At 32.8% G+C, this 13829-nt stretch overlaps 1 protein-coding gene across 2 annotated transcripts; it reads left to right on the top strand.

Annotated features, from left to right (window-relative positions):
- Positions 1 to 8200: 8200 nt before the first annotated feature.
- Positions 8201 to 12473, top strand: LOC145159946 (potassium channel SKOR-like). Of its 2 annotated transcripts, none has more exons than XM_079078998.1 (11): positions 8201 to 8843; positions 9384 to 9623; positions 9707 to 9770; positions 9877 to 10216; positions 10296 to 10591; positions 10672 to 10851; positions 10917 to 11138; positions 11221 to 11409; positions 11493 to 11568; positions 11658 to 11952; positions 12036 to 12473. In XM_079078998.1, exons 1-11 carry the CDS (start codon positions 8569 to 8571, stop codon positions 12403 to 12405), a joined length of 2547 nt encoding a protein of 848 aa, XP_078935124.1. In that variant the 5' UTR covers positions 8201 to 8568; the 3' UTR covers positions 12406 to 12473. The 2 variants fall into 2 exon arrangements, with proteins under 2 accessions (XP_078935124.1, XP_078935125.1); XM_079078999.1 differs by having other exon boundaries at positions 8202 to 8843; positions 9399 to 9623.
- Positions 12474 to 13829: the final 1356 nt, after the last annotated feature.

The following is a 13829-nucleotide window of genomic DNA, read 5'->3' as shown; positions in this document are numbered from 1 at the left end:
ATAGTTAGGATTACATACATTTTGCTATAATCGAATACAACAACTAACTTTCTTAAAACCTTCTTTAGAATGCTTGCCCCAATAATGTGGAAGTCTCTAACGTGTCACACCCAAACCCTAGGAAACCCTAGGATCGAAAATAGGAGAGAAGGGAGAAGTGAAAGCTGATTTCTCTAATAAGGAGGTTAGGATCGATTTTGGCTTAGGGTTAAGACCCTTTATATAGCTGCCATAACCATGAAACCCTAGATTTGAATTTAAAATAATAATATTATAATCCTATTCAAATATTGTTTCCTTATCTAATCCAGGAGGCTTCCAGAACCCTTTCAAAGTCTCTCAAAACCGTTCATAGGTTGGAGGGTTCTAGAATTGTCTCATTTGTTCAAAAGCAATTGCAATTCAACCATTGAACATGTTATTAATTCTAATTAACTCAAAATTAACTCCAATTAATTTTCATTCATTCTTAATTAATTGTTACTATTTCTAATTAATATTTAATTTCATAATACATTAATAAATCATTTAATCTTTTTTAATATCAATCATGCTATTTTATAGTTATGGGGACAACCCAAAAAGGATTTTATTCTTATTCATTGATGAATATACCAATTTAATTAAGACCTTAGACACCTTAATCCAACACAAAATTCTACATTAGCTTTAGAATCTGATTTTTATGTTAGTGACATGAATATCTCGTCGTGGATAACAAGACTTATACCACAATCGATGTAGGTATACATTTGTTTAAAAGAATAGTTAGAAGGAAAGAAACATATAAAAAAAATCGTAATACTTAAGAAACGTGACAATACGAATGAAGACATCGAAAATGAAACAGTAAAAAAGAAATATCACAATGTTTATCATTATGTTTTGATGAAGACGAAGATGACAGATGTGACCAAGATGAATAAGTCTTTTTAAAAAAATCCAAGATCATGAATACGATCAAGATGAACACGATGAATACGACCAATGTGATACATGTTGTTTTTCGATAAAATTAATTTTCATAAATGTTTTCTTTTTGTATTTATAATCAAATGAAAGAAATCTATAATTGAATGGAGTAAAATATTTTTTACTAATTTTTTTAAAACAAAAAAAAATAATAATCAATTAAGAAGAGCTCCCAACCGAAACTGATTAAAATATGGTTGTTTCAGTTAAGTTTATTTGGAATCTACCTCATGTCCTGTCCGACCCATGAGTGCCTTCTCTTGGCACAATGAAAAAAAAATTCAATTCTAGGTTCCAACCACTGGGCATTAACTATAATGAAGTTAGTTCATAGTTAATCTAAAAGATATGTAAAATAAGATGAGAGTTATTCTGCCGAAATTAAAGTGATTTCACCAATTTTGAACAACATAACGAAAAGCTTAGTTGAATGCAAGTGAAACTAGTGAAATTTAAACTACAATTATGCAATTATGCAAGGGATTAATAAGGTAAAACCGAATTCAATTGTTAGCATCTTACTAGATTAGAGTAAACTGCAAATTTGGTCACTATGGTTTGCGAAACATTATAGGTTTAGTCGAAAAAGTTTTCAATTTACATCGTTGATCCAAAATGATATATATATATATATATATATATATATATATATATATATATATATATATATATATATATATATATATATATATATATATATATTGGTCTCTCCTAAACATGAAAAATATTATTTTGTCCTTTTTAATTTTTTTACCTTTTTAATATTTAATTTATTATTTTAATAATTAAATAATAATGTCCTATAACCCCACATTCTCTCTCTCTCTCTCTCTCTCTCTCTCTCTCTCTATATATATATATATATATATATATATATATATATATATATATATATATATATATATATATATTGCGTTTCTCTTTCTCTTCCAGGTTCAATACATATAGTGATGAGCACAGACAATGATGAACGAGATGAAGATTTAGGGATGAACTAAATCATTATGTGGGTTCAAATTAAACACAAATGAACAAACATACACACATACTTCCCCCCTCCCCCCCCCCCCTCTATCTATCTTACTCCCGACATATACAATGATGAACCAAATGAGGATTTCGTATCAAATTCAACACACATGAACTCACACATACTCTTAAATCGACAACACACACAAAATCTTAAAATCGAGGGGAAAATATGAGATAAAGATCTTTAGATTTAGAACACACCCCAGATAAACTAGAGTTAACATACAAAATCCAGATTTAACACAAAACCTAAAAATCGAGGAAAAGATTTACCCTATAAAGGTCTCTAAGGGCGTATGGAGTGGTTCGCGGGTTGAAGGCGGGAGGCGGCCGTACCACCAAGGTGGCAAATCCGAGTAAGAAATGGTACCATTTGAATGGTGTTTTGCGGGTTCTTTAACCCACTTTCATCATTCTCTCTTTGGTTTCTATCTTCCTCCCCCCCCCCTCTATTTTCTATTATACTTTGTGTTTCTTTACTTGTACCATATGTTGTTTTGTATATTTTTAATTGAATCGATTAAGTGGATTGGAAAAGATGGAAGAGAGAAGAGAGAAAAAAGAGAAAAACTATATGACATTGGGTTGAGTGGGTTGGGAGGGATCCACTCCTTCCATCCTAAAAATCAACACACACACACACACACACACTCTCTCTCTCTCTCTCTCAATCGAGTTTGAAGGTGGAAGTCACACACTCCGTAAACCGAATTGTTTTTATCACCAACCCAAACAAAACGAGAAGTCGATCTATGTGTGTTTGTGTTCATCGTCAGCCCTAACAAAACCCAGAAGTTGATTTGTGTGTGTTTCTGTTCTTCACCTACAACCATGTGAAGATAACGTTTGTGTTCTAAAAGGAAGGGGTATGGTGAGCGTGTGGGGTAGGTATGGCCCAAATTTTAGTTTATAATTATAAAAATATTTAAAAAATGTATAATACACATTTCAAGGTTTCATACGGAAAAAAAGAATTCAAAATCGAATGGACCAAAACCACATAAATATCATATTTAGACTAATGGTGAAAGTCAAAAAAAAAATGGGACTAATACTATAGAAATCACAAACCAATGCCACCATTCTTGCAATTTTCTTTAATAGATATCTAGAATTTAAAATTTAAACTCGATAAACTTTCAAATGATTAAAAATAGTTATTGGATACGGAGTCAAAAATTATGTTGAGATATTGTACTGATAATTTTTATTAATATCGTGATAATTTATAAGGCTGGAGGGAGTGATAACACTCCTAGCACATTGTCACGTAAGGTTTTTTATTGACATCTAAGTTTTTTTATTGCCACTTAAGCTTAGTATTTTACATTAAAAAATGTAAGGAGTGGTAGTGTGTGATATTAACTAAGTTTTATTTTGAAAAAAAAAGAAAAAAAGAAAAGAAAATAGCAACAACCAATGAGAACCCATCATCTCCAATTTCTCTTTCCTTTCTCCTCTTGTTACACCCATAGCGATTTACTCTTAGCGAGCTCCCTAACGAAAGCTAGGGGCAGTGTGTAGCGACTCCAACAACCTCCTAGCGAGCCACTCTATGTGCCCTAATTGATCATCATTAGTACGATTAATGTTGTTGGTCAACTGATTTATGCTTTGACCTACCTAAACTTTATTAGATTAGACTACAAGGGATGGGCAACATGTCACAACTAGCATTCTAGCTAGGAAATTCTGTACTCTTGTAAACATTATCTACTATAAACTCGTAAATCCTAATTCATGTTATGCTTGAAATTCAACCTATGGAAGCACATTCAAACCTAGATTCATCAAGTAAAGTTGAAAACCCTAGAAATCCCGGTTTAAGCCCATTATGGATTAGGATTTCCTTATTGGGCCTAATGGGCCAATAAACTTCCAATGTGACTATTTTGGGCTTAGAACTCGTAATTGGGCTCTAATTCAACCCACTTTCATGAAACTTAACTTTTTGGGCCTTTAAGCCTAAAAAGGACTAGTTTATCTCTAATGGGCCTTATTGGGCCATAACAAATTCAATTAGCTTTAATAGACTCAAATCCATCCTCTTATACAAAAATTGGGTCGTGACCTACTCTAAAGACCCAATGGGCCGAAAACCATCAAATTGGGCCTCATATTATGGACTCAAGCATAAAAGGCCCAAGTCATTCTCTTCCTTCCCTCTCTCTCGGCCCAAGTAGAAAACAAAAAAAAAGAGGGGAAATGAGGGTTGACATGTGTAGTGCCACCTCCTTATTACACTTCATACTTCCATGCATGGACCAACATGCATCTATAAGGGTCACCTCACTCTCTCTCTTCTTCTTCTAAATACTTGCGGCCGAGAATCAACACACACACACACAAAACATTTCATACTCTCTCTAAGTAAAACATTTAAGAACATCTCTTCCCTCTCATCAAGACTTTCGAGAATTAGAAGCATTTCAAGGAGATTTCATCCAAAAATCACTTCAAGCTACACTCTAGTGGTAAGATCTTGCAAACATATTTCCTTTCTACACTCATTCACTCTTCTTACCACCTTAAATTCTTGATCATACTCCTAGAAACATACTAAGTTCGAGATCCACTCAAGAAGCTTTCTAGGGCCGAAGATAACAGCAAACTCTTCCATTTCTTTCTTCAAATCGAAAACAACAAGCAAAGGTGAGTTCATACCCCTCTATTTTCGGTTTTCATATGATTTATGGGGGAGAATACAAGTAAAATGTGAAGATCTATGTGTATTTGTATGTTATGTGTGATTTCTTGTGTTTTGTAGTAAATATGTGCTAAAAATGAAAGATATTTCGAGATCTATAGTTCAAGAAGGAAAAATATGTGATCTAGGTCATATTTCACTTAACATGTCAAGATAAACTACTATACAAGCTTTAAAATAACACACTACAACATAAAACTCATTATTGGACTATTTTTGTCAAATAAACAAAAGTTTGGGAAAAGTTGTCATTTACGGTTTTTACAAGGCTCAAAATGTCAAAACAGTTAAAATGGAAGCTTCTATGAACATTATGTTTTTCAAAGGACTAAAAATGAAATTTATAGCTTATTGGGCTAAAATTTTGGGCTTTTCGACCCATAGGCCCAAAGTTGCGAAAAATATGGTTTTAAGGGGCTGAAATGGTAAATTTCTCAAAACAGTGGGTAGAAAAGTAAATGAATCTATTTCTGGGGTTAAAATGACCTTATTTGCTAAAAATGATTGAAAATGCAAAGATTTTGGATTTTGGGTAAAAAGTGTAAAAATTGCGAAAAATGTGGATTAAAATGCAAGTCTTTTAACTAAAGGGTTGAAACTTTCCAAAAATTTACTTTTGGGCTTAAAACATTATTTAAATAAGTGTTTGGGTCAAAAATGTCAAGAAAAATAGTTTAAGGACCTAATATGTCATTGTTTTTTTTAAAGGACTAAAATTGCCAACTTTACAAAATAAGGGGGCTGAATAGGTCAAACTGATGTTTTTGGTCAATTATGTTAATAATAATAATAATTGGGTCAAAATATACAATACTTTATAACTTATGGGTTTTAAATAGAAAAATAACTATTTTTATAAATCTATGAATCGTTATAAAACAAATTCGTGATTTTTACGACATATCGATTAAACAACTCGTAACATTAATACTATACAAAACAAGTAAACATTCAAATGGTTGGGCTTGAGAGATTCTAATCATGCTTAATGGGCCTTCGTGACTCATTAACATGACTTTTGGGCCCAACATAAATAATACATGTTATTGGGCCTCCTGTGACCCAATTACATGCTTAAGGGACCGTCAATGGTTTTTACATGCTATTGGGCCTCAGTGGCCCATTTGCATTACTAGTAAGGTCCAAATAAACCTTATGCGAAATGGGCCAACGCGCCTTTCGTATACTCGTCAGCCTTAAATAACATACGAAATTAGTAGGGCCTAGTAGTCCTCTTCTCCTCGTCTGTTAGGCTTACCTTCTCTTCAAGTAAACTAAAATCAGGTCATTAATCAAGGTTAATCAAATTCATGTGGATTAAGTGAGTAATAACGAGTGACACCAATAAGTGTCGGTCGTAGTCTGTAGTTGTAATCGAAGTCTCCTAGAGGGAGAGCGAGAGTTTGTGTATAGATCTATACGGGGGTGACTCACCCACACCTAAGTTGTTCGCTACAGTTAGACTCGGCCAGTCTAGGGTGACAAAATCTTAAGATCAAATTTCGGTGTTCATTAGAATGCCAAGACAGACGAACTAGTCATTATCATGCATGGTTATAACGACTCACGTAGAAATCCGATATCATTTAAGTAAGCAAGGGAAATCATATTCATTCGATGTGACGATACAATAATGTAAAACCATCATAACTTTTTATCGGAAAACATCGGGTTTTCCGGGGAAATCAATCTTGCTCATTTATACTTTCAAAAACTATAATGCAAAACTTCTCATTTATTCATGTTTTGAAATCATTCACGCATATACTTACAGGATCATCATAACATTTTCAAGAAAAGTCTGAATACAGAAAATATCGGATTTTCTGGGTTTTACGAACGACATAAACTATTTTACATCAAACACACTTATGAACTCACCAACATTATATATGTTGACCGTTTTCAAAATAACTTGTATTCTCAGGTAATCGTTAGACAAGGAAGCATCCAATGTGTTGAAAGTTTCTTTTGTAGTTGCTAATCACCAAACACTTTATATTTTGGAATCATGTAATGTAAACCTTGTACTTGATGTAAACAAATGTCAGTTGTACTATGTAATATTTGGTGATGAATGTGTTATGTTTCATGTATATTCATTGTGATGATATTTCAATTTAAGTCACGCGAGCCCTCGGACGTTTCCGCCGTCTGGTTCGGGGGTGTGACACAACAAGAATGTGGATGTTATAACATCCAAACTTTGTCACTTTACATTCCAATATGTTATAACGTGAAGTGAGGGTGGTATTCCCATGTTATAACACGATGGAGAGAGAGGGAGAGAGAGAGAGAGAGAGAGAGAGAGAATGAAAGGAGAGAAAGATCTCATTTGAATATGTTATCACGCCAACATCGCTTAACATAACATCCATTAATATGAAAGGAGATAGTGTTCACCATTGTCTAATGACGTTAAAAGGTATCACTAGGGGCGTTGATCGGGTAATTTTTTCGGGTTTCGGGTAATTCAGATCGGGTAATTCGGGTTTTTCATGTTAAAAAAAATACCCGTTACCCGACCCAAATTAAATTCGGGTTTGGGTAATTCGCGTATCGGGTCGGGTTTGGGTAATTCGCGTATCGGGTCGGGTTTGGGTAATTCGGGTATTACCCGAAATATATAAATTTTTTTTTTTTGAATTTCACCTGAAAATAAATTTAATGAAATAAATACGTCGTGCTTTATTAGTCTTGTTTATATAAACAAACGATGCATAAACAAAGTTACTTAAGCTTTGAACATTGAGATTTTTTAGTCAATAATACCTTAGATATCAAGTAATTTTTTAACAACTTAATCTGATCTAATAAGATTTTAAAAAAACAAATACTTAAATATCTTAATTTAAAAGTTTAAAATGTTTAAGATAATTGTAGCCATAAGTTGTGCCATGTCCTGAAGTTTCGTCAAGATAATGAGTTTGTTAGTTGCAATAAAAACAATAATCTAAAATATAGTTAAGTTTTAAAGAACATGATGATATATAAACAATTACTTTTAATATTCTTAGTGTCATATTGTCATAATAAAAGATATTCATGTTTTACAATAATGATAGTTAGTTTAAGCGTGATCAAATACCTGCTACATAGTACAAACTCTATGAAAAAAAAATTTAAAATAATTCGGGTAATTCGGGTACACCTGAAACCCAACAAACGTACCATTTACCCGACCTAAAAAAAAAACCAGGTTATCCGATTACCCGAAAAATTTTACCCGATACCCGATTTATCCGATACCCGAAAAAATCGGACGGATAATTCGGGTATCGGGTATTTTCGACAGGGCTAGGTATCACTAGACAAGTGTCTAAGTTGTATCAATAAGGATATCGTTAAAAGATTTGACAAGTATCACGATTTTACAAGAATTAACATAAATATCGTTTTGCACTTTTGTGGGCGTGAGATGACTCCAAATTTTCATGAAACTCATTTAAATAAAAAATCTATATAAAATAGTAATGTTGTTATTCTAAGACAGCTAGCTATGAACTATGATTGATTACCATTTTTTATCGTCTCTTTTTATTTTATTTTGAACAGCTTTATTGTCCCATTTTGAATTATAAACTGTACTCTCCTGGATCTCTCTAGTCTCTACTCATCTCTTCCATTCACAACACATATTCTGACTGTTATTTCTCGTGATTCGAGCAAATCTCATCAACCTTCCTACTGCTAAACAAATATGAGTCTTCATCGATTGATTCATGTAACTTTACCCCTTCATTTCTGCAGAAATTGAAATTTAGCACTTAATCAAGCAGATATGATCTACGATACAGATGGACCAGATTGATTGAGGTGAATCAACTGACTACTATAGTCCTGATCGATTATATCAAATGAGGAGCGAGATCGGGCGGAGGACTACGGTGGAGGAGAGAGAAGACGAGAGGCGGAGGAAGGCGGCGGCGGCGGCGACGGAGGACGATGAAGTCGGAGATAAGGAGTACGAAATGGTAGATGTTAGGAATCACGGGAGGTTTGGAATACGACGTCGGAGCGTGTTCACATTGTTGGCGTGGGACTCAGGGGAGCTCGACTCGACTCACAGGGGTTTCAATAGAGACACAGTCGTCGATGGCATCAAAGGTCTCTGCATCCATCCACAAAACAGGTTTTTCTTCTCGCTTTCTCTTTCTATGATTTTGTGTTCTTGTGATGACACGTGGCAGTAAGAGATTGATTAAGATAGGGTTTAGAAGAATCGTGGCCGTCCGTTCCTACAACTTGATTGGTACATGAATATGTTAATTGTTAATTGTTGAAAGTAAAAACAACAAACATCGAATATTTAAATAAAAATTGCTATATATAAATAATCAAATATGTTGGCATAGAACGTGATTATGCCTGGTTTTATTATCCACATTTTTTTAGTAGTTTTATTATCGTAATCTCCAATATTTTTTTCCCCTTCCATATAGGAATTAGGCATATACAAATATAAACTAAAATAAAGCAACTTTCTTACTGTTTTAAATTTTCGTTTCTTCATCCTTAATCGTATTTATTAGAATTCTCAATTCTTAATACTAATATAGTATAGTAACAATATTTTTCTTATTTAACCATTGAGTATTTAATTATTTTTTTAATAAACAAAAGGAATATTTCCATTGCTTTCTGTTATCAAACAATAACATGCAATTATAAGACTTTGCCGATGCAGATGGTATCGCACTTGGGAGAAATTCATATTACTATGGGCAATTTACTCTTCTTTCTTCACACCCATGGAATTTGGCTTCTTCAGAGGATTACCAAATCACTTCTATTTACTAGACATATTTGGTCAAACAGCTTTCTTCATCGACATTGTCCTTCTCTTCTTTGTTCCTTACAGAGACACTCGGACCCACAAGTTGGTCTATAATCGACACCTAATAGCTCTTCGGTCAGTTTCTTCTCCAATCCAAACACTATTCTTAAAATAGAAAAAAAAAATCACCATTAAATGTTATACATGTTTCCATTCAGGTACTTAAAATCTCATTTCATCTTTGATTTACTTGCATGTATGCCCTGGGATAATATTTACACGGTATATATCACTCCAAATTTCTTATACAAATCCCAAAATAAGACGATAACGAATATATATAGTATATACTCAATCGATTGATTTAAGTTTTAATTATGTTAATCAGGCATTTGGGAAAAAAGAAGAAGTGAGATACCTTTTGCTGATTAGACTAGTGAGAGCCCGGAAGGTTCTAGATTTCTTTTCCAAATTGGAAAAGGACATACGCGTCAAGTATCTGTTTTCTAGGGTTCTAAAACTCATTGCTGTTGAACTCTACTGCACACATACGGCAGCTTGCATATTCTACTATTTAGCTACAACTCTTCCACCTAATGAAGAAGAATACACGTGGATTGGAAGCCTTAAACTCGGTGACTATAGCTACTCCAACTTCAGACACATTGATCTTTGGACGCGATATATCACATCCTTATATTTTGCAATTGTGACCATGGCAACAGTCGGTAATTAAAATTAATTATTGTTTTGACTTTTGACTTTGAATGTGAAAGGTAAACATGGAGTTAATTAATGGTTTTACAGGTTATGGTGATATACATGCGGTGAATTTAAGGGAGATGATATTCGTAATGGTGTATGTCTCATTTGACATGGTTTTGGGTGCTTATTTGATTGGTAACATGACAGCTTTAATTGTGAAAGGATCGAACACAGAAAGATACAGAGATAGAATGGCGGATCTTCTTAAATATATGGATCGAAATAAATTAGGAAAAGATATACGTAATCAAATCAAAGATCATATGCGATTACAATACGATAGCAACTACACTGATTCTGCTGTTATTCAAGATCTTCCGACTTCTATTCGTGCTAAAGTATACACAAAACTAAATTCCAATTTCTTAACTTCTTCGTTATATTCTATACTAAAAAATTAAGTCATGATTTCTTGCAGATATCAGAAACTCTGTATAGGTCATACATTGAAAAGGTTTCTCTTTTCAAGGAATGCTCTTTGGAATTCATCAATCATATTGTAACACGAGTGCATGAAGAGTTTTTTCTTCCTGGAGAAGTGATTATGGAACAAGGGATTGTTGTTGATCAACTTTATTTCGTCTGTCATGGAAACCTGGTATATACATAGATTTAATTTTTTATTGTTTTTTTATAAAAAATGATGAATGAAATTTAATACAGGAAGAGGTAGTTATACATGAAAATGGATCAGAAGAAATAGTATCAATTCTAAAACCTCACGACTCTTTTGGAGATGTTTCAATTATATGCAACATTGCCCAATTATACACAGTTCGAGTTGTTGACCTTTCTAGACTTTTGAGAATTGATAAACAATCTTTTTCCAATATCCTTGACATATATTTTCACGATGGAAGAAAAATTCTCAACAATTTACTAGAGGTAATCAGTTAATCAATTAATCATACTAATTAATCAATTGTTTACATTGAATGCCATGACTTAAAGTAAAAAATAATTGTAGGGTAAAGAAGGTGATAGTCACATGAAAGATATGGTAACAGATATCAAAATTCATATTGGAATGCAAGAAGCAGAACTTGCATTAAGAGTCAATAGTTCAGCTTATTCCGGAGATTTATCTCATTTAAAAAGTTTAATTCGAGCTGGAGCTGATCCAAATAAAAAAGATTATGATGGAAGAACACCATTGGTATTTTATTTTATTTTCATATAAAAACATAAATAATAAAAAATACGTACACATTTGATAACAAGTTATTTTAACATGAACAGCATCTCGCTGCATCAAAAGGGCACGAAAATATAACTCTTTTCCTAATTCAACAAGGCGTCGAAGTCAACGTTTTCGGTAAATAAACTTAAACTATGGAAATTACATTTTAGTCCTTCGACTTTTTGAATTTACATTCTAGTCCTTATGTTTTATCTAAATGGCAGATAATTTTGGGAACACGCCGTTATTTGAAGCGATTAAGAATGGGCATGATAAGATTGCTTCGTTATTAGTGAAACATGGTGCTTCATTCAAAATAGAAGATGCTGGAAGTTTCTTGTGTTCATCGGTATCAAGAGGAGATATAGATTTTATCCGAAGGGTTTTGTCAAATGGTGTTGACCCAAATTCAAAAGATTACGACTTTAGAACTCCACTTCATGTTGCCACGTCACAAGGATCTTATGTAATAGCGAAGATGCTAGTTGAAGCAGGGGCTAATGTTTTATCGAAGGACAGGTGGATTTTTGTGAAATTATTAATTTAGGGTTAATACTAAAATTTATCAAATGTATAACAACATTTATGATGTGAATGTGTAGATGGGGGAATACTCCACTTGATGAAGCGACATTATCTGGAAACAAAATATTAATGAAATTATTAGAAGAAAGAAAGTCTTTTCAGATGTCAGAATTTCCTTCATGTTCTCAAGAAACAAGAGATAAAATGTCACGAAAGAAATGTACAGTATATGCGTTTCAGCCATGGGAATTAAAAGATGAAAGCAAGTACGGAGTTGTGTTGTGGGTCCCGGACACCGTTGATGAACTCATGAAAACAGCAGCTGAGCATTTGAAGTTGGAGCTTTCTACCAGTTTTTGTATTGTAACAGAAGATGTAGGTAAGATTCTTGATGTGAATATGATTACAGATGGACAGAAGCTGTACTTAATTACTATTGACACATGAGTTTTGTATAATATGCAAAGTTTTGTCATTGTTACAATATAAATAAAGTTTGGAGTGTTTGTGATAAATCATTAGGTTAGGTAAGCTTTTACATATGGTTTCCATGGTGATATTTCTCACTAAATTCGTTTATATAGTTGGTAAAGCTTTATTTTTATAACTTCTATACACTCCCAAGTGTACTCATCATTCTTGATTTGTTGTTTTACGTATTTGTTACATGATCAGATGATTAAAAGAACCAAAACAATCTACAAAACTTTAAAATTTAGATATATAATGTGATTTGTAAATTTTTCTTTGCGAAACAAATTACTCTTCACTAGGCCTTACGTTTATATTTTTGTCATCTCTAACCTTGTTTATTTTGAATGGTCTACAGAAAACAAACAATTAGCTTAAAAAAAAACCGATGGCAATTGTAGAGGAAAATAAGGAATCTAAAAAATTTAATTAATTATTAATGTCACAAAAAACATGTCCTCTATTGTGTATTTTGTGATGTGTTTTACAATTTATCAAGTATTCTTAATATTTGTTTTATTGATTTCTAATAAATAAATAAATATTGACATATAACATAAACACATATTCATAATAAAACAACAGGTTGTTAAGATCTCGATCCTGATCGTAGAATCGTAAGATCTTAAGATCCTATTTATGAAAATCACGTCGGATCATGATAAAATTGCTTTATATGTAACATCGCATACGGGATCGTAGGATCGCGATCCGATCCGATCCTACCCAGGCCCGGCCCTAGGGGTGTGCAAGATGCGCAACCGCACAGGGCCCCAAAAAAAATAGGGCCCGAGTGGTAGTCAATTTATATTTTTAATTTGTTAATATATAATAAATTAATGTATATATTACTATTTGACACAAGAGTAAGCAAATTAAACTTTTAGTTCGCCTGGCAAATGAGTTGCTTTTTCTAACTTTTTTTTGTAAAAGACCAAGGTTCAATTCTTGGCAACCACATTTTCTTTGTTTCCATTTTTTCCTTTTCTTCTTCTCTTTTTTCTTCTTTTATCTCACCCTAATCTACCTTCATTCTATTAACAAAATTTTCTTTTATATATATATATATATATATAGGGGCCTATTTTTTTTCCGCACAGGGTCCTCAAAATCATAGGACCGGCCCTGATCCTACCATTCTATGAAAATTGACAAATTTTAATCTGAATTTTCATTTCTGTACCTATTTACTGATTGACCTGGTCTTCTTACCCACATAACATGTCAATCAAAAATAACTTTATTCAATAACTATTTTCTAAATTGTAAACTGACTGATAATGCTTCTTACCCTTAACGATTATGTTTCTTATTAAGAACGGTAAACTGTAAAGTGATTGATGAAAATATATTTTTCATGTTTTAAACTTTTAATTATGTCATTTTCAATGGGATCTTAG

This window comes from Lactuca virosa, chromosome 2, assembly GCF_052849685.1.
Source record: "Lactuca virosa cultivar CGN04683 chromosome 2, Lactuca_virosa_CGN04683_v6, whole genome shotgun sequence".
Taxonomy (NCBI): domain Eukaryota; kingdom Viridiplantae; phylum Streptophyta; class Magnoliopsida; order Asterales; family Asteraceae; genus Lactuca; species Lactuca virosa.
This window is presented reverse-complemented; position numbering and strand designations above follow the sequence as displayed.